The sequence below is a fragment of the Narcine bancroftii genome, chromosome 4 (genome assembly GCF_036971445.1).
Source record: "Narcine bancroftii isolate sNarBan1 chromosome 4, sNarBan1.hap1, whole genome shotgun sequence".
NCBI lineage: Eukaryota > Metazoa > Chordata > Chondrichthyes > Torpediniformes > Narcinidae > Narcine > Narcine bancroftii.
The window spans coordinates 64815421-64840846 of record NC_091472.1 but is presented as its reverse complement, the minus strand read 5'-3'; the positions used below and the strand labels follow the sequence as shown (position 1 = coordinate 64840846).

General features: G+C 35.9%; 1 protein-coding gene across 23 annotated transcripts in view; it reads left to right on the top strand.

Moving 5' to 3' along the window:
* LOC138760639 (girdin-like) overlaps positions 1-23926 on the top strand; it is a 272147-nt gene extending 248221 nt beyond the window's left edge. For 13 of the 23 annotated variants that reach the window (XM_069931473.1, XM_069931463.1, XM_069931460.1 and 10 more), the window contains 6 exons: positions 1322-1519; positions 11073-11147; positions 13208-13294; positions 13647-13727; positions 14588-14862; positions 15821-19731. In XM_069931473.1, the coding sequence (XP_069787574.1) occupies positions 1322-1519; positions 11073-11147; positions 13208-13294; positions 13647-13727; positions 14588-14862; positions 15821-16870 (1766 nt within the window). In that variant the 3' untranslated portion in view covers positions 16871-19731. Of the gene's footprint in view, positions 1-1321; positions 1520-3693; positions 3835-11072; positions 11148-13207; positions 13295-13646; positions 13728-14587; positions 14863-15820; positions 19732-20102; positions 20458-20995; positions 21099-22540 lie in introns of those variants that run through there. The other 10 variants (XR_011355767.1, XM_069931479.1, XM_069931478.1 and 7 more) reach the window with 10 other exon arrangements.
* Positions 23927-25426: the final 1500 nt, after the last annotated feature.

Genomic DNA, 25426 nt, shown 5'->3' with positions numbered 1-25426 from the left:
GGTTAGTAGATGATACAATGGTTGGTGGAATTGTGGAAAGAGTTTAGGGTTAATAAAAAATACAAGACATATATCAGCTAAAGATATGAGCACAGAAATGGCAGATGGAGTTTAATCAGAAAAGAGTGAGGTGTGGCACTTAATGAGATCAAATGTAAGGTAAGAGTATACAGTTAATAGCAGGACTCTTAATGGTCCTGATATGTAGGGAGATCTGAGTGTCCATTGAAAGTAGCCACAAATAAAAAAGGTGGTAAGGAAGATGTATGGTATGCGTGACTTGATTGGGCAAGTCACTATGTATGAAAATAAGGAAGTCATGTTGCAGATATATAAAACTTTAGATGGGCCTGAATTGGAATGCTGTGTGCAATTCTGGTTCTTCCCCCCCCCCCCCCCCCCCCCACCCCCCATTATAAGAAGGATATGGAAGCTTTGGAAAGGGTACAGAAAAGATTTGGAGGGTGTGAATTATGAAAAGAGATTGGACAAGCTCTGGTTGCATTCTCTGAAGCGTAGGAGGCTGAGTTGAGACCTGATAGTGGGTTATAAGATCATGGTAAGCAGTGATAGGGTGAATAGAATATTTTCCATAAGGCAATGGGTCTCAACCTTTTTCTTCCTACTCACAAACCACTTTTAGTAATCTCTATGCCATCGGTGCTCTGTGATTAGCAAGGGATTGCTTAAGGTGGTATGTGAATGAGAAGGGAAGGTTGAGAATCACTGCTCTAGACCCAATTGTTACTGAAATATTTTCCTTGAAAAAAATTGCCATTGGCCCATTTTCTTTGTAGTTATGAAACTGTGCAGATAACAAGTCAATTAGGTACGATTAAAACAGTGGTTTTTGAATTTTTTTCTTTCCATCCACATACTACCTTATATAATCCCTTACTAATCACAGAGCACCTATGGCATAGGGAATACTTTAAATGGTATGTGAGTGGAAAGAAAAAGGTTGAGAACCCTAAGGTAAAAGCATATCACACTAGAGGACACATTGTAAGGAAAGAGGGAGGAAGTTTAAGTAAGATGTGCTGTCAAATGTTTTACACAAAGAGTGCAGGGAGTCTGGAATGGACTGCCAGGATTAATGGTAGAAGCAGATACAATAGTAGTATTTAAGGGGCTTCTAGGTAAACACAATATAAAGGGGTGAGAGGGATATATGACAAGTGGAAACAGGAGTTTTAGTCTGGCACAAACATACATACTGAAGGGCCATTTCCTGTGCTGTTCTGTTATGTTCTAATAAGAAGAGTGAAATGTGTTCAAGAAAGAATATTTTGCATGCTAATTTATCTTGCTTTCATCCTAGCTATGAATGATTTGCTACAGTCTATGATATCAGCAGGAATTCAATGGTCAGGGAGTTCTGAAAATTTGGAAGAGCCTACTGAGGTGACTGGAAGGCAGAGAACAGAATTGGGATCATTGGCATTTTCCACAACAGCGATCAATCTTACCACTACAAATTCTTCTGGCTTCAGACCGAAGCAAAGACTTCAGCTTAAAGGTATTAGTGAATTCCTCTTGTAGTGAATTTTCTGACAATCTTCGATTCTCGAAATACAGCAACAGTCATCATAGCAGATGACTGCTATGTCTATCATTTGTTTCAAATTTATGCTTCCTGAAGGAACAGTGAAAAGATTTGTTTTGCATGCTATCCAGCAAATCTATTTGTACATAAGAACACCAGAATAAAACACAGTGCAAAGAATTGGAGGTCGGTTTGAACAAAGAAAAGGCAATATTATTTTACTTGTGTGAGTTTCATTCAGTAGTTTAATAATAGAAGGAAAGAAACTGTCCTTGAATATGATGGCAAGTGATTTCAATCTCTAGAATTTTGTTCCTGAAGTACCAGTTAATGAAGTAGACAAAGGCAGCATAGTCAAACAATAATCATGGCTTTTATTAGCAGAAATTAATGGTACAATAATGAAAGACAATGGGTGCATACACAGTTATACTCAAGGGGAGTAATGGTAGAGATAACACACGTCCAATGTCAGTAAAGCAGGGCGAGGCAAGTGGAAAACTGACAGCTCAGCATAGATTCCCTACAGTTCTTGACAAGAGGAATCAAAAGAGAGTATTGCCAGGGTGGCATGAGTCCTTTAATTTGGCCACTTTCTGAGGTATTGACACATAGTTGGAATCAGTGGAGGGAACAGAGTTTAATGTGGTGGTCTATGCTGTGTTCACAATTCTCTGCAGTTTCTTGCAGTGTTGGGCAGAGCAGTTCACCTACCATGCAGTGATGTATCTTGACAGGATACTCTTGATGATTACACTGTAAAAGTTGTTGAGGGATACTGAGGATGTGCTAAATTTCCTCAAGGTCCTGAGGAAGTTTTGGTGTGTTGCCTTGGCCATTGCATTAATATGATTTGGTCCAACACCGGTCAATGGAGATGTTTACTCCTCGGAACTGACAGTTGTCTACAATCTCTACCTTAGCACCATTGATGTGGACAGAGGGTTAAACTCTGTTCCTTTTCCTGAAATCTATGGCTTGCTCCTTAGTCTTTTTGACATTGAGATAGAGGTTGTTGTCTTGAAACAAAGCCACCAGACTCGGGTAGTTTAAACAAGGGCAGGACTTGCACAGAAAATGGTAAATGGTTAAGGTTAGAAAATAGAAAATGGTTGTGGAACAGAGAGGCTTACAGGTACATAGTTCCATGAAACTAGCAACGCATGTAGACAGGATGGTGAAGAAGGTGTTGGTGTACATGCCTTGATTGGTCAGGACATCAAGTACAGGAATAAGGGCCTCATGTTTCAACTGATCAAGGCATTCATGAGACCCCACATTGAGTATTGTGCACAGTTTTGGTTGCCAAGATTGAGGAAAGATGTCATTAAGCTGGAAAGTGTGCAACAATGATTTGTGAGAATGTTAACAGGACTGTCAAGCTTTAGCTACAAGGTTAGGCTGGGATTCTCTCGCTTGAGTTTAGGAGATAGAAAAAAGACTGAGAGGGAAATTTAAGGTGCCGAGTCATAGCTTACTTTCCCAAAGTAGGGTAATCTGAAACTCAACTTCATAGAGTTAAGGTAGGAGGAGAAAGATATAAAAGGAGCCCCAAGGGGTACTGTTTTGCACACAGAGGATAGTGGATATGTGAATGAGCTAATGGAGGAAGTGGTAGAAATGAGTAATAGCAGCATTTAAATAGCATTTAGACAGGTATGTAGATAGAAAACTATAAAGAATGATGAGAGAATTATCTTTAATTGTAGAGTTTATTAGCATGGACCAACCAAGTTGTCTGCCCACTTTTGTTCCTTGTGCTTGCATTTGATCCCTATCCCTTGAGACCTTTCCTATTATACAATCCAAGTTTACTTTCTTGCCACCAACTCTAAGTTCTGGAATGCTCAAAGGTTGTTTAATGCAGTCTAGTATGTGACAGGTAAATGTAGACAAGATGAACATAAAAGATTCTAAGTTAACATTTAAGAAGCAGGTGCTTGATTATCTTCCTGTTCGATAAATTTAACTCCACACAATTGCATATAATTGTGAATCCTTACTTGAATTGTGATTTTCATGGAAGAATCATAATGGGTAGATAATTGAAATTTTATTGATACATTTTTGTGAAAGGATAAGTGTCTTCACCAATAGTTCTTAAAGACAGTTAAATGTTTATTTCATATTTTGTTTTCATTTTGCAGATCCAAGAATAAAAGGAATGATTGTCTTCTTCCTTTATTATTTTTTCAGTAGCTTTTCACTTGTACAGACTTGAGTCATGAAGCTGCAGTACATTTGCAGACTATAAAATTAAATTAAACTTAACTGTGATTGTGAAATAATGATTAAAGATTTTAATTTGTTTAAAGTGTACCTGCTGCCATTTTCACCTTCAGGGAACATTTGAAGAAAATTATAACTTGTTAATCAACATTACAAATAAAATTTAGAAGTGGATACATCTATTTAATCGTACACAGCATTCTATAAAGTACACCATCCACTTTTTCTGGTGATCAATACATTCCCATCCACAAATTTTGTAAGTACTTCTCTCAAAAGATATTCATGACACAGTGTCTATATTGAAATAATATTCACAAAATTGTTCTACATGAGGTTCGCTTTGTTCCAGCATACAAAAAAAAAGTCCTGCAACAGAATGATGAGAGAATTATCTTTAATTGTAGAGTTTAATAGCATGGACCAACCAAGTTGTCTGCCCACTTTTGTTCCTTGTGCTTGCATTTGATCCCTATCCCTTGAGACCTTTCCTATCCATTTATCTTCCTCTGGCAACACTAAACATCCTATGTGTGAAAAAGGTACATTCAGTCCTCTTTAAATTTTTCCCCTCTCACTTTAAAACTAAGCCCTCCTCTTTTAGATCCGCCTACCATATTAAAATGCTGATCCAATTTACCATATTATCATCCAGATCGTTGATATAGATGATAAACAGCTATGGACCTAGCACCAATCCCTGAGCACACCACTTGTCACAGAGCATCAGTCAGGGAGGCAAGCATTAACTACCAATCTCTGGTTTCACCCACAAAGTCGATGTTTAATCCAGTTTACTACCTTATCCTGAATACTGAACAAATGTCTCAACCAATGTCCCATGGGGGAACTTGACAAATCGATTCCCCTTATGACTTTAAAACTTCCTATAAGGTCCCATCTCAGCTTTCTACACTCCAGGGAGAAACAACCCAGCCTCTCCTTATAAATCAAACCTGCAGTCCTGGTAACATTCTCTTTGAATCTTTTCTGCACCCTTTCAGGACTAGCGATACATATATTTTCTATAGCTGTGTGACCAGAACTGCATACAAAACTTCAAGTCCGGTCTCACCACATAATTATGAATTGCTTTGAGCAGGAGTCTGTTGATAGAATGTATCAAAGTCCACATCCCAGAGACACTGGACCCATTTCACATTGCCTACATACTGAACTGTCCCAGTGACAATGCTATATATAGCCTGTCTCTCCATTCTGTCCTGACCCACCTGGAGAACATCTGCTGAGCTGCTGTTCATTGACTAGCTTTGAGCTTAATGCAATTATACCCCCAAGGCTGGTGGAGAAGCTGTCCTCGCTGGGACTAAGCACCCATCTGTAACTAAATTCTGGACTTCGAAACAGAAAGACAGCAGTTTGTGCAAGGAGGCAGCAGAATGTCGAGCACCATCATGCTGAGCAGTGGCGTACCTTAGGACTTAGTGCTCACTCCGCTCCTGTTCACACTACTGACCCACAACTGCCAACACCAGATCCAGCTCCAACAAAGTCATCAAGATTTTCAGATGACACAACAGTAGTTGGACTCATCAGCAATATTGATGAGTCACAATATAGAGAAGAGGTCAAAAATCTCGTGAAATAGTGTGAGAATAACGACCTGAGTCTCAGCGTGGACAAGATGAAGGAGATAATTGTGGACTTCAGAAGAACCAGGAATTACCACCCTCCACTACACATAAATAGCTCGGTAATGGAGAGTACAAAGTCCACTTAAGAATCGACCTATCCTGGATACGCATCTCCTCACCTGTCAGGAAGGCACACGCCAACTACACATCCTTAGAAGGGCACCAGCCTGTCGACTTTCTACAGGAGCTCTACTGAGAGTGTCCTGGCCAGCTGCATCACTGCTGTAGAGCATTGGATCAGAGGTCAATACACAAAACTATTATAAAGGCCAGAGAGGATCAATGGGGACTCTTCCTCCCCAACTCCCCCCCCCCCCCGGATTGTTTTTTAAAGAGGGTTTGCAAAATCAGAGAGGACCCCTTCCACCCCACATGCAACATCTTCCACCTACACCCATTGGGAGATAAAACTACGTAGTATCAGAGTTGAGGAACAGCTTCTTCCCTTGGCAGGTAAACACATGAATGACTGCTGAAACCACTCTCCCTGACTATTTATTAAGAATATTTATTTTAACTTGTACTGCATATATGTATTGTTTGTCTACATGTGTGTTATGTCTGTATATATGTTTTGCACTGTTTGCACCATGGCCCAGAGAATGCTATTTCGTCGGGTTGTACTGCTACAATCTGGTGACAAATGAACTTGAACCAATGTTTTGTTCAGTTCTAGCTTGGCATCCCTACTCCTGTACTTGATGCCCTGACAGATGAAGTCAAGTGTGCCAAATACCTTTTTCGCCATCCTGTCGATCTATATTGTCATTCTCATGGAACGATGCACCTGTATCCCCAAGTCTCTCTGTTCCATTCTAAAGCTTTATCATTTCCTGCGCAAGGGCAGCCCTTGTTTAAGCTTCATACTTGTCAGTGTTAAATTCCATCTCTCTTTCCTGGGCTCATGTTCCCAATTCAACTAGATCCTGTTGTAACCTTCTCCTCGATCCACAATACCACCAATTTTTGATGTCATCTGCAAACTCATTAACCATGCTAAATACATTGTCATCCCAGACGTTAATTTAGATGATGAACAACAGTGGTCCCAGCACTAATCTCTGATTGCACTGGTTACAATCCTCTAACCTGGAAAAACAACCTCTCACCACTACTTTCTGACTCCTACCACAAAGAAAATTCTGTATTCAATTGGCCAACTCACTCTAGATCCCATGTGAACTGACCTTCCAAACAAGCCTACCATACAGAATCTTGTCAAAGGCATTGATATAGATTTCCTATTTATTGTCAGAATACATGACATCATATTCTTCCTGCAGGCAAGGCAAAATTACCACTTATTGGTAGTGCGAGAAAACTGTACACATTGTAAACAAATAAAGAACTGTAAGCAGATAACAAATGTAAAGAAATGGACTGCAATACAGAGAGAATTTTAAAAAATCAATAAAGTGCACAAGTAATAGTCCTTAAATTAGTCCCTGATTGAGTTTGTTGTTGAGTGTGATGGTAGAGGGCTAGCAACTGTTCCTGGACCTGGTGGTTCAGGTCTTGTGGCACCTATACCTCTTTCCTTGATTATTGCTGCTGCTCTCCTATGTGGCATTTCCTGTTTATGTTCTCATTATGGGGGGAGGGTTTTGCCTGTGATGTCCTGGCTGTGTCCACTACCTTTTGGAAGGCTTTACCGTAGAATTTTTGGTGTCCTGTACCAGACCATGATGTAGCTGGTCAGCACACTTTCCTCCACACATCTATAGAAATTTGCCAGTGTTTCTGGTGTCATACCAAACCTCTGCAAACTCCTGAGGAAGTAAAGGTGCTGATATGCTTTCTTTACAATGCCATTAGTGTGTTGGGTCCAGGAAAGATCCTCCAAGATAATGACTCCCAAGAACTTAAATTTTCTCACCCTCTCCACCTCTGAACCCCCAAGGATCACTGGATTGCATACCTCTGATTTTCCCTTCCTGAACAATCAGCTCCTTAATTTAGGTGACATTGAGTGCAAGGTTATTGTTGATGCACCATTCAGCCAATTTTTCCTTCTCCCTCCTGTATGCTGACTCTTCACCTTTCTTTATACAACCCACTACCAAGGTAACGTCTGCAAATTTTTAGATGGTGTGTTTGTTGTACCAAGTCACTCATTTTTACACATAAAATGAGTAGAGCAGGGTGCTAAGAATCCAACCCTGTGGTGCTCCGGTACTGATGGAGATTGTGGAGTAGCTGTTCTTACCGATCCTCACTGATTGTGGTCTGGAGGTGAGGAAATCCATGATCCAATTACACAATGGTATATTGAGTCCCAGGTCTTGGAGTTTGCTGATCATTTTTAAGGGGATGATGTTGTTAAATGCTGAACTATAGTCAATAAAGAGCATCCTGATGAATGCATCTTTACTGTCCAGGTGTTCCAGGGCTTTGTGCAAAGCCAGTGAGATGGCATCTGCCATAGACCTGTTGCTATGATAGGCGAACTGGAACATATTCATGTTACTGCTCAGACAGGAGCTGATATGCTTCAACAGCAACCTTTTAAAACACTTCATCATTGTTGATGTAAGTGTCACTGGTCAATAATCATTAAGATAGGTACTGCAATGAAGACAACAGCTACCATCCTGCCCTCATCAATCTCCTTGGTCACCTTTTCAAAAAACTCAAGGCACAACTTCTTATGCTTAAAGCTATGCTGACTATCCCCAATCAGTCCTTGTCTTTCCAAATGTATGTAGATCCTATCCCTCAGATTCCCCTCCAGCAACTTATCCATGATTAATGTTATACTCATCTACCTGTCATCTGGCTTGTTCTTGTGGCATTTTTCAAATAAAGACACAATGTTAGCCAGCCGCCAGTCTTAGAACTGCAGCCATGCCTTACAAGGAGATAACTCCATCCAAAATTCAAAGAAATCCATAAATTTTCAAAAGAAGTCAGATTAAAAGTGTCATTAAATTATTAAATGTAAATTTTGAGTGACAGCCTTTTTGGCCCACAAGCATGTGCCACCCTATTACATCCAATTCACCCACAACCCCCCAGTATGTTTTGAATGCTGGAGCACCCAGAGGAAATCCACACAGACATGGGGAGGACATACTGTTACGAGCCTAGAGGATCTATAAACCCAGCAGCAATAGATATTCACCAAGACAAATGGCTACTTAAACAAAAGTTGCTTTTAATTATCTTTAAACATGAAAACAGAATCACACTTTAACTTAACTGAACTTAACTTGACTGAACTAACCTAACCCCCTTCTAATTCTAAGCGCACATGTATGTAATGTGTGTGTAAGTTCAGAAAAGTTCTTTGGTTCACAGTTCAATCTCACTTCTCATTCCTCCAAGTTCACTGGTTGCAGGCAATTCTTATACTTTGCATAGAATTTAACATTTATAAATTTCACCAGGCTTTGGTGCTTGAAAGGTAAATGGTTACTACTCTGGAAGGTTCTTGTCAGTTTTCAGAGAGATATTTGTTGTACAATGGACACCCAGCCACTTCAGTGTCTTGCTGAAGAAACTTGCGCCCTCAGGTTTCTCCAAATTATAACCTCTTTCTCAGGCCACCACAGAGTTCCTTTTTTCTCTTATTGCAAGTGAAACATTAGACAGCCAGTCCTCTCCTCTTGCATGAACCACAATGGCTTTGACCAGGCTGAACTAAGAACTCACAACCCGTCTTCCAAATGAGGTTTTCCACAAGCTTGCCAGCTTGTTCTGTTCCAGTCCCAGCTGCTGTTGCTGCCTATAACACTGTAGAAGTGATCTGTGTGTGTGTGTGTGTCTCTCTCTCTCTCTCTCAGTGAAATAGCCTGTTTTACTCTCTCTGCTTGAAAAACCACATGACCCTCTTAGAACAGCAATTTCCTCTCCAGACAGAAGGCGGCTCTGACAAACTCTTTCATCTGTTGCCTTTTTGTAAACAACATTCCATTAGTGAAGTTTTTTGGGCACTCTCCAAAGCTTCTGCAAAGATTGTTGGCCCCGACATGTCAAGCATGGACAGAGCTCCAGTATTTTAAATAAGATCTGTTTTAAAGTGTTTGTATGTGACCTACACTAAAGTCTGCCCCAATTTATCTCCAAAAAACATATCTATATTCTGTCAAAATATAAACTCCTTGCAGACAGTGCCAGATTCAATTCCCGTTTGCTGGCACTGTAAGAGCATTGAACTGTGCTGCCCTATTTTTAAGTATTTCTTGCAAGATATTGTTGTAATGCTTTTCAAAAAGTTTAATGCAACCTCTGTGGAATTGGCGAGGATGCAGAGGAAATTCAACAAAATTGTTGATTGGGTAAAGTATTGTTTTCTGTGGAAAAGAGGGGGCTGAGAGGGGATTTGAGTGAGATACACAGAATTATGAGGAGATTAAGTGGACAACTGGACAAGATACTGGTTAGATCATATTTGGAGTATTGTGTGCAGTTATAGTTATCTAATGACAGAAAAGACATCATTAAGCTGGAAAATATTCACCACAATGTTACTGTCACAAGCTTGTCAGGAATGGCATCAATACCTCTGAGCAGAAAGCCCTGCAAAAGGTGATTGACACAGTCTAGTACATCATAGGCAAAACTCTCCCCACCATCAAGAAAATATACATGGAATACTGCAGTTGACCAGCAGCAATTATCAATGGTCCATACCACCCAAGACATGCTTTGTTCTCGCTGCTGTCATCAGGAAAGAGGTGCAGGTGCCACAAGGCTCATACCATCAGGTTCAGGAACAGTTGCTACCCCTCCACCATCAGACTTCTAAACAACAGACTCATTTAAGGACTCTTACTTTGCACATTATTTATTACTGAATTTTTGTTTTCTGTCTTGTACTGTTGGTTTGTTTATATTTCTTTCTTAGTTTACATTTCTCTTTTGTTTCAATACTGTATCTTTTTTTCTTGAGTAGATTTTACCATTATTGATAGAAGAAATTCTGCCTGGCCCACAGGAAAAAGAATCAGAGTTGTATGTGATGTCATGTCTGTACTCAGACAATAAATTTGAAATGTGAACTTTGGATAAGAACTTTTCTGCTTGTCGTGTTGAGGCTGAGTGATGACTTTATAAAGATAGATATAATCATAGATAAGGTAAATAGTTGTAATCTTTTTCCAAGGCTTGGTGAGTGTTAAACTAGAGGGCAAAAATTTGAGGTGATTAGGGAAAGATTTAAAAAGGACTTGAGGGGCACCTTTTTTACTGGTGAAGGGATTGATGAGCCAGGTACAGTTACAACGTACAAAAGGCATTTGGACAGGTATGTGGATAGGAAAAATTTAAAGGGATATTGGCCAAATACAAGCAAATGGGACTAGTTTAGGTAGGCAGCTTGATCAGCATGGACAGTTTGGACTCCAGAACTTATTTCTATGTTCTAAAACTTTTTTTATTCTGCATTTTCTCATTGGAATGTAAAGCATATTGGTGAGAATGTTACAACGACAAGTCTGTACTTCTCTCTTAATTGATGTGTATTTCAAATTAAGTTATAGACATTTGATGAAAACTGCTTTTGATAAGGTTTTTAATTTGTTATTTATTTTTAGTAATGATTACATTATTATTGCATTTTGATAATAAGTTTTAAATATTATTTACAGTACTTATGGTAATAATAGCATTTGCATTGCAATAAATAAAAATCTATTTCCCAGGCATCGCTTCCAATGAAAATATGTTATCTGATGAACAAAACATCAACAATTCCAGCACTGGATCAAGAAGTCGAGGTAAATATTATTTGTAATGTATAAACATTAACAGGATGATAATACGTGTGCCTGAGGTGTATGTTTAGTTTGCATTTGACATGAATATGCTGCAAATATTTTCATGCAAGATACTTCTCTGCTTTTTTTTGTTTTCATAATACTTTTGTTGTTCCTGCATGCGACATTGCTTTGCTAGTTATTTGCCATGCTTCATGTATTTTGTTGTTCATCTTTCTGCAAAATAACTAATCAATGTCCATTGAGCTTCCACTCTTTTGAAGTAGATTTTAGCCATGGCCACATATGAAATCAAGGAAAGATTGTACATAAAATAACTGATCCTCCACCAAGTTTCTCTTTAATCCTAACCTATCTTAAACATTGGCACCTGTTAGCTTTTAAATTTATTTCACTCTTCTCATCCCTCAATTTCCCAGAAACAATACCAAGATCAGGCAAATGCCATGTGATTTCAATAAATTGATTTTTGAAACTTGAATCTTAAACTTATTCCACTTCTTTGTCTCCTGATTTCCTGCTCTGCCCAAATAACAATTGCATTTTGTGCCAAAAGGTTTATTCTTTAGGCGAGGTTATGTTCAGCTTGAACTAAAGGCAATGTTGCATAGCTTGCAGAAGCTGACAAAATCTTTGCTTTGAAAAGTATCTTACAGATTATTGCTGTCATAAGAATGCTCATAAGATTATTGCTCAGTCACAAGAATGTGGCTTCCAGAATATAGACATTCCAGTCAGAATTCCTTTACTATGGGCCACTGCCTCCCGCCGCCCCCCCCCCCCCCCACCCCCATCCCATAAGTCAATCTTGCTTTCAGATCTCCTTCCCTTGCTCTTGATCATGCTGGATATCTAGCAGGATGATCACTCAGGTTGCCATAGTATGCAGCAAATGATAAGCAGCCATGATTTCAAAGGTCACTCAGATTCTCAAAAAGGCCCCAGACTGTAATCTTGAGCCCCTTTGAAAATGGTTAACTCCTATTCAAGTAATTTTTACAAATCTGCAAGTACATGAATATCCTGTCACACAGGTTCACTGCTTTTGTTATACACTCTTTATGTATTAATTCTCAAGTCCATGATTCAGTTTCCAGTGTATATTGCATTGATTTCACCTGTACTCTCTATTCATTGACATACTGTGCAGGCACAAGTGTAGTTTGGAAAGTCTCCACACATTTAAGATCATCATCAAATTTGGAAATCAATTTTATGCTAGAAACCAATCATAACAGTTAAACATGTATAATATGATTGAATTTCCAGGCCAAGATCTTCTCAGTTGCCATCTTTAGCAGTCCCTTCACAGATGAATTAGCTTTGGGGAAAAAAAAATCAGAAACCAACTCAGCAGAACATTCAACCTAGTTCTTCTACACATTTTTACCTTGCTCTTCTGCAAGTGAACATTTGAAATATCATAACATACAATCAAGTTTCACTTTTCCTATTGCCTCCACATATATATATATATATAATGAATTCATTTGTTTCTCATTAAATATTGCAAAAGTAAAGAAAATTGAAAGAAGAGAAAAGTCATGATAGAACTACCATAGTCTAAAAGATTGAGGTCAAGGAAACTTAAGATATACTTCGGAGATGCCAATCTTTTCTGGGAAATTGATCCTTTATTGTTGCTTAGACCCAGAAGCATTTTTTTAAATTATTAACCAACATTCACTTTAAAGTTTTAATCAGAAGAGTATATTGTTTAAGGCATGAAATCTTCAAGGGAGGAAACTTACTGTAGTATTGTCAGCTTATGAAAGGGAAATGTTCATTAACCAAGTGGTTTCATTATATTGGATCTAAGCTACTGAGATGAAAAGAATGAGAAAGGATGATGGAGAACTATAGGCAATCTTCAAAAAGATACTATGGTGGATAAAATTATATTTTTTTATTTTTGTTTGATAGTCTTAATTTGTAAATCTTTTGAACATAATAGTTTGACTGAAAAGTACATTTATTACTAATCAAAGGTAGTTGCTGTGATGAAGTTTATCCACTTATTAAAATTGCTAACATTTGTACTTGTTCCTTTTTTGAGCTAGAAGGGTTACAGCATAATTATTATGAATATAATGCAGCCCCTGACCTTAGCAGCTCTACAGTATGCAGAGTGCCTTGTCACATTTGTAGTAAGTCATTCTATCATGCCCATTTTCTTGCATGTTCTATATATGTATTAAGCATGAAATAACCTGACTTTCCACTAACTATAGATTTTTCCCTGAAAGGTCAACTGTTTTATTTCTGTCCTGCTATACCTTTATGATTCTGTTTATCTGCTTTTCCTGTAGTGCTGTGTTCTAAAGTGTCCAATTGGACTGCCTCGAAAATTCTTGGCTTTCTGATCTGTAAGACACAACTCTTTTTTGACCTTGGGCATGTTCAGTCTATGGCACACTGCATGCATCCATGCTTCAGCTGTTTCTCCAGTCAAAGATAAAAGTGGCATCTGCTCATTTTTATTTCCCAATCTCCATTTAGCTTCCAGACCAGCCAGCCTTGATAGTAGCAGGACATCCAGTAGCAATAACAATAATAATGCTTCATCCCACGATGCAAAAGGTATGCCTTGGCTGATTTTTAAAAATCATTTCCATTATAAAGAGTCATTGTTTTCCCTTTTGCACTTTTATTCAGGCTTTGTGTTGAAATACAGTGAAATTTAGGATGAATATTTAAGCTCATGATGTTGAACATTTTCATATATACCAAAAGTTTTTTAAAAAAAAAACAAGAAAATGGTGCTTGTGTTTCTTGTCCGATTTAGCAGGTTTTATTTATAATATAACTTGGTAAAACTATACCCAAAAGATGAAGATTTCAGATCCATGTTGGTACTCTCTGGCACATTTTGAATCTGTAGTACGGATGTGTATTAATTAACTAATTCTAAAATAAGACCTAAAATTAACTAAGATCTCAACTCATCTGCAGCTAATTAACCTACCAGTGCAATCTTTGCAAAATCAACTAACAACATTTCAGATTTGCCGAAACTTTGGGTTACAGACATTTTAATGGTTGCTAAACCATTTTCAGTAAGTGTCAGGATTTAAAAAGAACAATTTCCCTCCTCAAATGAAGATGATTGTGGACCATGTCTGTGGTCCAGATTTCTGTGGTTTGGCACCAGTCAGGTCCTAAGGGTGCCAGGCTAAAGAGTTTCAATTTGTGCCATTATATTGCTTTTTTGAAGCAATATTCTGTTTGCTAAGTAGGCATGAAATTGTTGGAAAAGTGTAGCCAGCACAAACAAATTCTAGATTCTTATCTGTGCAGCTAAAATACCAAAAAAAGGTGTCATCTGCCATTGCATTAATCATGGTTGTTTTGAACCAAAATGCCAGTGTTGTTCTTTGTGACTAACAATGTTTTATGCTGGATAAGGCTAGATTTTATGCATTGACGTATTTTGCCTTAAGCAGGTGCAGGTAATGGTCGTCATAGTAGATTTCAAAGTAATAGCAGTGGAGAATATCGTCCAGATGATGACAGTCACTTGTTATCAAATAGTGGCCTTTCATCTAGTCATCATGCACAAAATTTGAAAAACGACATTTCTTTCCAAAAGAAAGAACTTGTAATTGATGATGGCCAAAATCACTCACTGCAAAGGAATAAAGCTACATCACCTGGAAGTGAAATAGTTACCTTACAGCAGTTTTTGGAGGAAAGTAACATAACCCAATCATCAGAGGTTAGTACACAGAAATTGTTCTTGATCCTTCTAAGTTATTTCTTTGGTTGCTTCCAGTATTCTTACCAAAGAAACTCTTATATTGTTATCCTGATTCAAAATCATTTGATTGGATTGAGTGGGTAAATGTAAACATTGCTGCTCATATATGCTCACATTAGGCTATCTAAGTGCCAGTAAGATTGTGCAGGTTCATATGTGTGCTGAAACCTAGAATTTGTGGATTGCTTTTGAATGGTGTTTTGTTGATTATGCTGTGAAACTGGAATTCAGTATTGTTAAAAGTGGAACCCAGTAAGGGAGAGATCAGCCCCACATATTCCAGGCTATATGGAACAGTCTTTGTTTCAAACCTATTCTGACATCTCTTCCCATATCTTTCTTATCTGCAATAACCACTCTAATGGTGTTAAATCTTGCACATGCATCCCGAACCGAAGTGTTGACAGACAATTTCGACTGTGTGGGTGCTGCCTGATCTGCAGTTCATTGTTCCTTTCAGTTTTGTGCTCAACTTCCTGAAAGAACATGGTTGTTTGATTGTATTTAACAGTTGCATCCTGCCAATCAGTCACTGACATGATTTGTTGATATTGGCAGGATACATCTCATCCTTATGGTGGTGATGGGGGTGTGGGAAAAGAGAAAAAGACATCCAATGAACTTCCTTGGGGCAGCTCTCACTGGAAAATGAAATCAAGAAAAATCTAAACTATTTTGTGACTTTTTTTAAATATATTGGTTCCATTTCAATTCTTTGTCACACAAAATAGCATTCTGTTTACCATATTCATATTCACACTGATTCTTGGAAAATAAATTGTGAATGTATTAACTCTAGATATTGAAAAGTTTGCTGACTTGAATACAATGTTCTAACTAAAGCAATAATTATTGTAGCATGTGCTGTAAATCTATGAATATACTTAATATTCAATTATTCTAATTTTTTGTACAGATGCAATCTGAAGATCATGAGAAGAGCCTAGAAAGTGTTTTCACAAACACAACAGATCTGCTGGAACTAACTGGAAATGAAGAATTAAATCAAAATCTTACTAATAGTATGAATGTCAAATCACCTAGAGGATTAGAGAACAACTCTTTCAGTGGCAAGTTGCAAAAGCCTGGCCAGTACGTAAAGTCAAGTCCTCGAAATCCAGACCATATACACATTGCAAACACCTCAAAAGAAGTAATATTTCTAAGCCAAGGACAGACTGGATCTACCTGCAAACTACCAACTGTGCCACACCAACCATCCCAAATATACTGCACCACTTCTTCTACTCTACCCCGTGCAAGTCATGTGATTTCTACAGCAGAAGGTTCAAGTCGAAGAACAAGCATCCATGAATTCATGTCAAGAGACAATAGAGCACCTGTATCAATAGATCCTTCTCCAGGGAAAGTGGTCACAAGCACCAGTGAGTACCAAGTAAATCATTACCACCAAACTCATTTTCCTCACCATGTTGCTTACTATTTTAAAACAGCATCTAATTTGGAGAAATCACAATTAATCCAGCCCTGTAGCAATAGTCAATCACTGGATTTTGATGTCAATCCATTAAATATCCAAAAGGTTTTTTCTGCTTCAAATAGTGTGAAAGACCAAATCATTTCAAAATCAACCTCATCTCTTGGCCTTGATATTGTATCTGGATCCATTAGTGCAGCATCTGACCCAATTGGAATGGTTTCCTCTACCAGAGTTCAATTTTCTTCATCCATTTTATCCACCAATCCCATCAGTACTCTGCCTCAGAAAGCCAAAACACACCCAACTGATATTGCTTTGGTGTCACCAATTAAAACTTTACAGTCCTCAGAGGAAAAGCAAACTGATGAACTGATTAAACTTGAGAATCAGGAGAGCAGTGGATTAAATTCTCTTCTCATCAGTGATACAACCCCCTCTAATGAAGAAAATATAAATGTTTCTGTTTCCCCTTCAGTAATGTCAGAAGACAAACAGACTGTATGGTATGAATATGGATGTGTTTGACATTATTAAGGGACTGTTAAATAGCAGCTTGAAGATTTTAAAATAATAGGTCTCAGAAAAAGTAAAAACACAAACAGAGAGGTATGAGGCAAAATGATGACATCTATACTGTAATATTAACAGAATATTGGAATATATTTTGTTTAAATATAGACATCAAATTAGCCCTTTTTTTATGTGCATTGATAAGTTAGACCTCAGGTTTTATCTGAAATTCTGTACAGAAATGCATTTCTTAGTGCGTCCATTGAAACTTTAGTGCTGAATCTTACTTTCATTATCAATTTAATTTACATTTTGAATGATTTGGATTTGATCCTTTTTGATCGGAATCTAAAAGTATCACATTTTTTGAAGGAAGATCATCTGTCTGCTGAACACAAGATCAATTGATTGTAATGCTTACAACTGGTTTTTTCATTGTTTCTTAGATGTACAAGGTAAAATGCATTTTGATAAAGGAAGGTGTCCTTTTGCACTCAGAGAAACGGTGTTTTAAAGTTGATTAGGCTCTCGAGTCAGCTCTTTTTTTTCTGACGTAGTCAGAAAAATGTGGTCCCTAAATGAAAGTATATCTGATGAGTTATTAATTTCAAATGGGCTGCCATTGGACAGTGCAAAGAGAAACTTGGATATTTTATACGAGTGTAACAATTGGAGAATCACAAATCCCAGAGGAACAAACAGAAGAGAATTAAAAAATAGAAATAATTGTTTCAAGATGTAACATGAAAACAGAAAAGCAAACAGCCTTTTTGTTCATTTAGATTTCATATTTCATGTATTGTTATTAAATCAGATATATTGGCTAACAAACTCCTTGTAGGAAATAAACTTCAAGATTTAATGAATAAATATCAATTTGAGCTTTTGAGCTTGTAAAGTGTTAAATACTGTTAATAACCACATTCCATGAAATTAGGTTTCAAACTTTAATATTTGAAAATGTTGATAGAATATTAATGTTGCTTATTTTTATAGTTGAAATAGAGACCTTTTGAATTTAAAAATAACTTGCATCAGAAAACTTTAATAGTAGTTTTGAGGAATTGTTTCACACTGACTAAAATTTTCAAAAATGTACTTTGCAAGATGCTATGATTATTGTAAATCTAGCATTTTGAAGCCAGTTTTGTTTTGCAACTTGTTATTAGGCAATATAATACAACTTTGTGAAAGAGAAGCAGGTGTAGGCTACATAACCCTTCAAGGATGATGTGTCTCATCCTTTAGGGCACTTGCACAATCCCCTCTTATAAAACAAATGCCATTCATGGGCATCTGAGAGAATTCCAAAGATTGAGCTTATTTATCTTTTATCCTCAATGACTGCAAACAGATAATTGCACGTTATTAGGAAACATTGTAGCAGAAATGAGCACTACATCCAAGCTTTCAGAATTTTGCTCTGGGATAGGCAGGAAATGTGATGCAATTGATTAAGTGAATTTTTATCAAAACTAATGACATGAAAAGTTTGTAAAGGATCGGTCTGTAATTAGTTACAGGTTTGTTAAGTTGCTAGTATGCTTTGTGTAATTTCAAAATATGCCATAAATTTCAGGACCAGAACGTTTGATTAGTAGAAGGAACATTGTAAATGACATTTTCCTGTTGTGTGTTTCTCGATGCTGATTTGGATGCCCTGCAACATCTAACCCAGCTCAAAATAATTCACCTCAGAACCACATAATTTAAAGATGAAATGAACTCCAAAAATAATCTCTTTGTAGTTTAGTTTCGTTTTGAGTATCATTTCTGAATAGGCAAACTTTTCACAAAAACTACAAATTATGACTTTTGAACTGAGAATTATACAGAATCTCAAAATTTCATTTAACATTCAGCATGTTTTGAAGATATGTTTTCCAAGTTTCTGTATATCTTTATTGTTAAAATGTTATTCAATTAGTCTTGCAGTGGGCACCCTGAGTTTTATTGAAACGTTGTGATATAAATAAAAGAGCAGGTAAGATCATAGTATAGGATATAAAAATGTGGCATTAACTAATGGTTACTTCATTTGTAGAAAAAAAATTATACTGTGCATTGCACATAATAATTCAGCATGACATTTTAATATTTCTCCCCTACCATTAATCGTTTAATAATATCTGGTTGACAAACTCCTGCCAATTCCTCAATTGATGCATTAAAATCAGCAGTTAGTATATTGTTGTTTATATTATTTTTAAAAAATGGAAATAACAGTACATTTATTTTCACCATTAAAATGTTGTACTGTAATTGCTAAAAAGCCAGCAGAAAATTGCAATTAGATGTATTAAAAGAATGAAACAAAGTCCCCTTGGACAACTGAGATGTATAGAGTATACTTTTGAAAATATTGATTAATTTCTAAGTTAATTTAAAAACTTAAAAGATCATTTTTATTTTAATGTATAACAAAATTGTCAATGATCTGCATCTAAAATGTCTATTTATTAAAATGAGACAACCAATTTAATGGTTAAGGGTCATATCTCGGAGTGCTGTAGATTTTGTTAAAATATTAAAATAACATAAGCAAATGTCCATTTCAGTCAAAATAAATTTGGAGAAAAAGCACTAAAGGAATTTAGTTCTATAGTTTTCAAATCTTTAAAAGTAAAATGTTTTTCCAAAGTTTCAATGTTGCAGCATGTCCACAGAAACAACTGCAATCTAATGCAGAAACTTATCCTCTTTTACAAATATTTGAATTCCAAGTGTTAAATCCACCAAGGGCTTCTTAATTTTGAACCAGAGGTGGTTTTTGGTTCTTTTTAAAAAGATTAGCATTAAAGGCTGCATATAATCCATGTATTTGTAATGTTGATTTAATAATAAAAGATTTATCTTGCTTGTTTAAAAATATTAAAGTGTAATGTGATGCATGTTTCTCCCTCCCCTGCACCATTTTCTTCCATCCCACTCCCATGGCTGGTTCATTCCTTGCTGAGTGTTTCTTCTGTATGTAATTGGTAACTTTGCAGCAACGTGTGCAGTACTTACTAACAGTTACAAATATGTAAATATATTATTGCATTTATGTTTTTGTAATTATAAGTAATGAAGATTATCCATTTATATTTAAACTAATTGTTTTATTTCCTTGTATGGTGCTGAGTCCTGATTTTATTCTTCTTCATTGTTATCATGCATTTTGGTTTTCTGTTTCATGTCAAAAGTAAGAGAAATATTTTTGGAGAGTGAGTTAGTTCATCTGACATTTACTCTGATTTTTTTTTAGATTTAGCAAATTTTTAAGGTATTGTAATCTAAAATTAGGTCCTCCAATCCATTGGCTAGGGATCGAAGATTGACTGACCATTCAAGATTTGGGAATATTTTTGGAACTTTTAAATAGACATGAATCATTACTGAAGATAAACAAATTAATTAATCATTACTGAAGGCAAACAATTATGAAGTACAAGGTAATTAAAGGCCCTGATCTTAAATGTTACAAATGCATCTGGTATTTTTAGGAGCTGGGCCCATTTGTTAAAAGTAGCTGGATTCTAATTGTTTGCGGTTAAAATAAAAAGATATTTTAAATTCCAAATTTAGTTGTAGTCGGTTCCACCAATTATTCACAATATTTATTTAATTCACTATCTTTTTTTACTGTTTCCATATTTCACATTATTTAGATTAGAATTTTATCTTCATGTGTTCCATGTTTGGTAAATAACAGAATATTAATAAGAATTTCAGACAAAATAGTATGCTTTTATGTCTTGAACTTAAATGGCCCTATTTTTATTTAATATCATGATGTCCAATTTCTGTGGCAGTTAACTTTTGTTTAAAAATAATGAACATAATTATTTAAATATGTAATCAAGTTTGGAATGACTTGGATTTGTTATTTTCAGACCACGTTTTCGAGTGAATTTGTATTCCAAAACCATTGACATTTTGCTTTGGACATAAAATTGAACTGTAAATTCAGCTTGATTTTTAATCAGGATCTAGTCTTGACATTGATGAAAAGAAGAATTAGTTTCCCTTCTCTCTATTTGATGTATATTTGGCACTGGTAATTAAGCAATTTGCTTCACGCTAAGGTTAAATTACAAATATTGTAAGATTTTTGGTGGGTAACTGATCCATATGAAATGCTTTGATTATTTTCTGCAGATATGGGATCTGTGCAAGAACTCAGAAGTGCACAAGGCAAATCTGGGGAGCAACAGAGCTCCTAGGTGTAAATGCCCATCATCTGGTGATGTAGGATGTAGTGGTGAGTTTCCTGCCCAGAGTATAAATGGGAGGATTACCAGTTTACAAGTTAACCTCACTGTTGTGCTCTTTAATGCCAATGCATTCTGCTGGGGCTGGCTTAACAAATCTAAAACTGTGCATGCTTATTAAATTTGGCTTGGGTAAACTCTTAAAGAGTTCAGCAATATTGATTCATTTTCATTCTGCATGCCTGGGCAGGGAACTACAGGCTTACTTAATGCAAGTAAATATATAAACAATGTTTATATTACATATATGCAAAGCAATACTGCTTGTGATAACGACTTATTCATTCCAATATTTCATAATGTTTATTTATTTTAAGTTAGCTATTTTTAAAATTCTCTGTCATGAAAACATACAATAAACCATTTTAAGTTTTTAAAGGAAATATCTTCTTCTGAATATCAATTCATTTTAACTGTTAAAGGTTTGCATGTCCCTGATTCTGCTCCATTCTTTCAAAGCTTTGCATTCAATTCAACCAAAGAACAAATATTTTGCATTAGAATTTTATTGCTATTGTCTAGATATGTTTCCTTAGCAGTTTTGTCCTTTGAAGGTAGGCATACATCTATTTTTTTTTAAATAAAGACCACCAAGTATAATGTTGAATCAAATCTATTTTAAAATGTGTTTCCCCTTTTAAATACAATAATTCACAAAGCACACCAGTCATAGAAAAGCAGAAATTGGCAGTTTTCTTCAACCTTGTTATTCCTTTGCTGATAAGAACTGTGCAGAGCAAGTGGGTTCCTGCAGCCTGCCCAATATATGGGTACCCTTTTCCCATCATTGTTAACTATTTGATCATGGAAATTCTACTCAGGAGCTATAACACAAATTAAATGGCAAATTCATTTTTGTCTTGGGAATTCTGAAGCCCTCACATTCTCCATCCCACAAAAAAGAAATGATCGTTGCAAGTTAGCTGATCATTCAAGATCCAGGGAAGTGATCTTTCTTTCAATATTAATGTTTACAGCTTCCTTGTAGAGGCACAAAGGTTCTCTTCCCACAAGATTACCTTGGGCTTCCTGCTATCATGAGTTACTCCCAACTTCTTGCATTAGTTCTGACTTTTGCCTGTCCTGCATATTATGGGTGGAAGTTAGTATCAGACAATAAGAATGAGGCCCAGAAGGTAGAAGCTAGACAGTTCATGGGCAATTTCAAATTTCTTCTTTGATATCTGCCAAAGCTAACCCGTAATGTTACCAATACATTACATTTCAACCCTTCGAGGAGACAATGTGAGTCAAGAAATGTTTAAGCGTTATCACAGACTATAAGCCCTTTGCTAACCATTTATCCATCTGCTGGTACCTTTTCTCATGCATGATTGCATTTATACATTTAGCACCATTTCTCATTTTTAATCCAGGATGACAATTATCTTTCTAAATGTTTTCATCTTCTTTCCTCTGACTTGCAAAACAGAAAGAAAAGTGTCCTTCAAACTGTCATTTTGAAACCTATCATTCAGAAGCACCAAGATTCTGCATAAAGAAAAGTTACTAACCATTACATGATGAATCTTACTCAAGGACCTCCCTTTGCTTGACCAATAGAGACATTTCCTTTTGAATCAGTTGGACTCTGATACTGTAATAAAAGTATTTCAGTAAAAATAACATTTTATGACATTTTACAGATTTTTCATCAGAGGCCACTTAAACCATGTTAAAAACATTGATGCAGACATTTTCTTGATCAGTTTTAAAAGTCCTCATCTGGCTTTTAACTTCTAGTCACTGCGTTTTGTTTCAATTTTAATTTAACATTAAAGCTTTAAAACAGTTTGTCTTGGTGTAATTATTTGCAAAATTGGCATGTTTTAAGGCTGTTCTGAGTTCTGCATCAATCAGATATGCAAATAAATTAACTATAGTATTTGTCATTGACTTTGGGTTTACTCATACCACATGATGTAGTCCATCTGCAATATGATGGCTACATAATTATAATATCATAACATTTATTTGTGTCATATGATGGAAACCTAACAGTGTAAAAAGGCATCCAACTGAATTAAAAACTTGTTTGTTTACATTCTTATTGCTATGTATTCGAGAAGTTTGCATTTTCTAACTGCCTTTTTAAGTTAACAATAAGATCATATGGAAAATTTATGCATTTTTAAACTGCTGGCCAGGATTCTGTGTCATACTAATTTCTGTTAACATCAGGTGCACTACACATGTGTGTATATATATATGATCCTAAGATTTTTAAAAAAAGGTTGGCATTCCACTAAGTTTTGTGCACATTGCCTGAAAAATTAACATTGTATAAAATTAATATTTCCATCCAGGGTGAATTGAGAGCTGTGGTAAGAAAATGTTTGCAAAGGTTGTAGCAATTAATATTTGTTATGTTTAGATTTTAATGACCATTGTAATTAGTTGAATTAACAGTCAGAAGTTGCTTTTTTTTGCACCGTGAAATCAGTTGACAGACCTCCATGCACTGATTTTCTTTTTTTTTCATGTTTGGTGTTTAGTACTTTTGACAAGTTACTTTTGTACAAAATGTACACTTGTGAGACTCTTAAAATGTCTATCTAGCAGATTTGAATATAACAGTATTTATGTATGTGATTTTCATCATTTTGTTAATACTACTCAAATTACTGTGTATAGATACCATTTATAGATAAAAATGTCATTTTTTTTAAAATCTTGTAGCATGCTTATGTAATAAAGGTCCTGGGAGAGTGTCCTTGCATTTTGATGTCCAGATTAAATTTTAATCTGAAAGAGCCTCTAAAGTATTCATAAATTGGGTTTATTTGTGTACAGTTTAATAAAACAGATATTAAAAGTATTTTCCTAACTCTTCTAAAGCATGTGTTATCAAGTAACCGGGAGTGACTTGTGGTTTCTGGATACAAATCACATGATCATTATAAATATACGAATTAATGCTGAAATAATCAGCAATCATTACGTAGCCTGATTGAATTTTAAGTCATCTGCAGATCTTTGGGATACAAGGGCTTGATTAACTTGCATAGTACGTTCTTGTATCTCAAAGCACAACACATATAATCACTTTAAAGTTCAGTGATTTATTTATGTATATACATCAATTTACACGCACAAATATCCTATCAATTGGAATTTGTTTTAAATGATATTTGTTAAGGAAGGAGTTTAGGCCTACATAATAGTTGCTGTTGTTAATATTGATCATAATCTAAATATTTTTATGCAAAGAATTTTCAAATATTGTGTCTTCATGTCTCAAATATCTGTCAAAAAATATATAAATAAATTAGAATAGACCATTCAACTTCAACTGAGGTTCCAGTAATAATGATGAAATCCTACTTCTAGAAACAGTTGCCAAAATTGGGAGACTGCTTGCCAACCATATTTACAATATGTATTTGCATTTATATATTTTCATTTATTTACTCATATTGTGAACTGTCTCGAGGACCTCAGACGTCTTATTGAATAATATTTGACACAATTCCATAAAGAGGTATTTGTATAGATGACTCAACAGTTTAAGAGATAGATATGAATGAGCATTTTTTTGAATATTTTGTTTACATATTTTAAAGCCAAACATGCAATCAACAAGAAAAAAAAAAATATTTCAAATACAGAAAAGAGCTAGTGATCTATGATACATGATGTCTATAATCCCTCATCCCACCCTCCCAAAGAAAGGAAAAGAGAGAATTAGTAAAGAAATAAATCCCAAGGAAAATAGAAAGTAAGGAAAAAAAAAGGGAAAGAAAGAGGAATAGTTGGGGATCCAACTAATCTGGCCACAGGCTTCAAATTTCCATGACTTACTTAGATCTTGAGAGGATGTTGACGCAGGTCTTGAGGGCAAGGGAGGACACAGCTAAAGATTTGCACTCACATTTTGTAAATATGGCTGCCATATTTTTAAAAGCATGCCATATTTATTTCTTAGGTTATAGGTAATCTTCTCAAGGGGAATTTCCACATTCCAATGAGCTATACCTATATGGGAATCGGACTTCCAAGTAACCGCTCTACATTTTCGGGCCACTGCCAATGCAATCTTGACAATTTCTGTTTGATATTTAGACAGCCTCATTTTAGGTCTTACGCCCACAATATTTCCTATAATTTGCTCTAGGAAATTCCCTAGATCCACCCAGAAAGGCCTTACCTTGGGACATGACCAGGTTGAATGTAAAAAGGTTCCTATCTCCTCACCACATTTAAAACATTGATCTGAAATAGCTGATTTTAATTTATTTAATTTTTGCGATGTGAGATATAACCGGTACAAAAAATTATATTGCACCAGTCTGTATCTTACGTTTATTTTGTTTGTCAT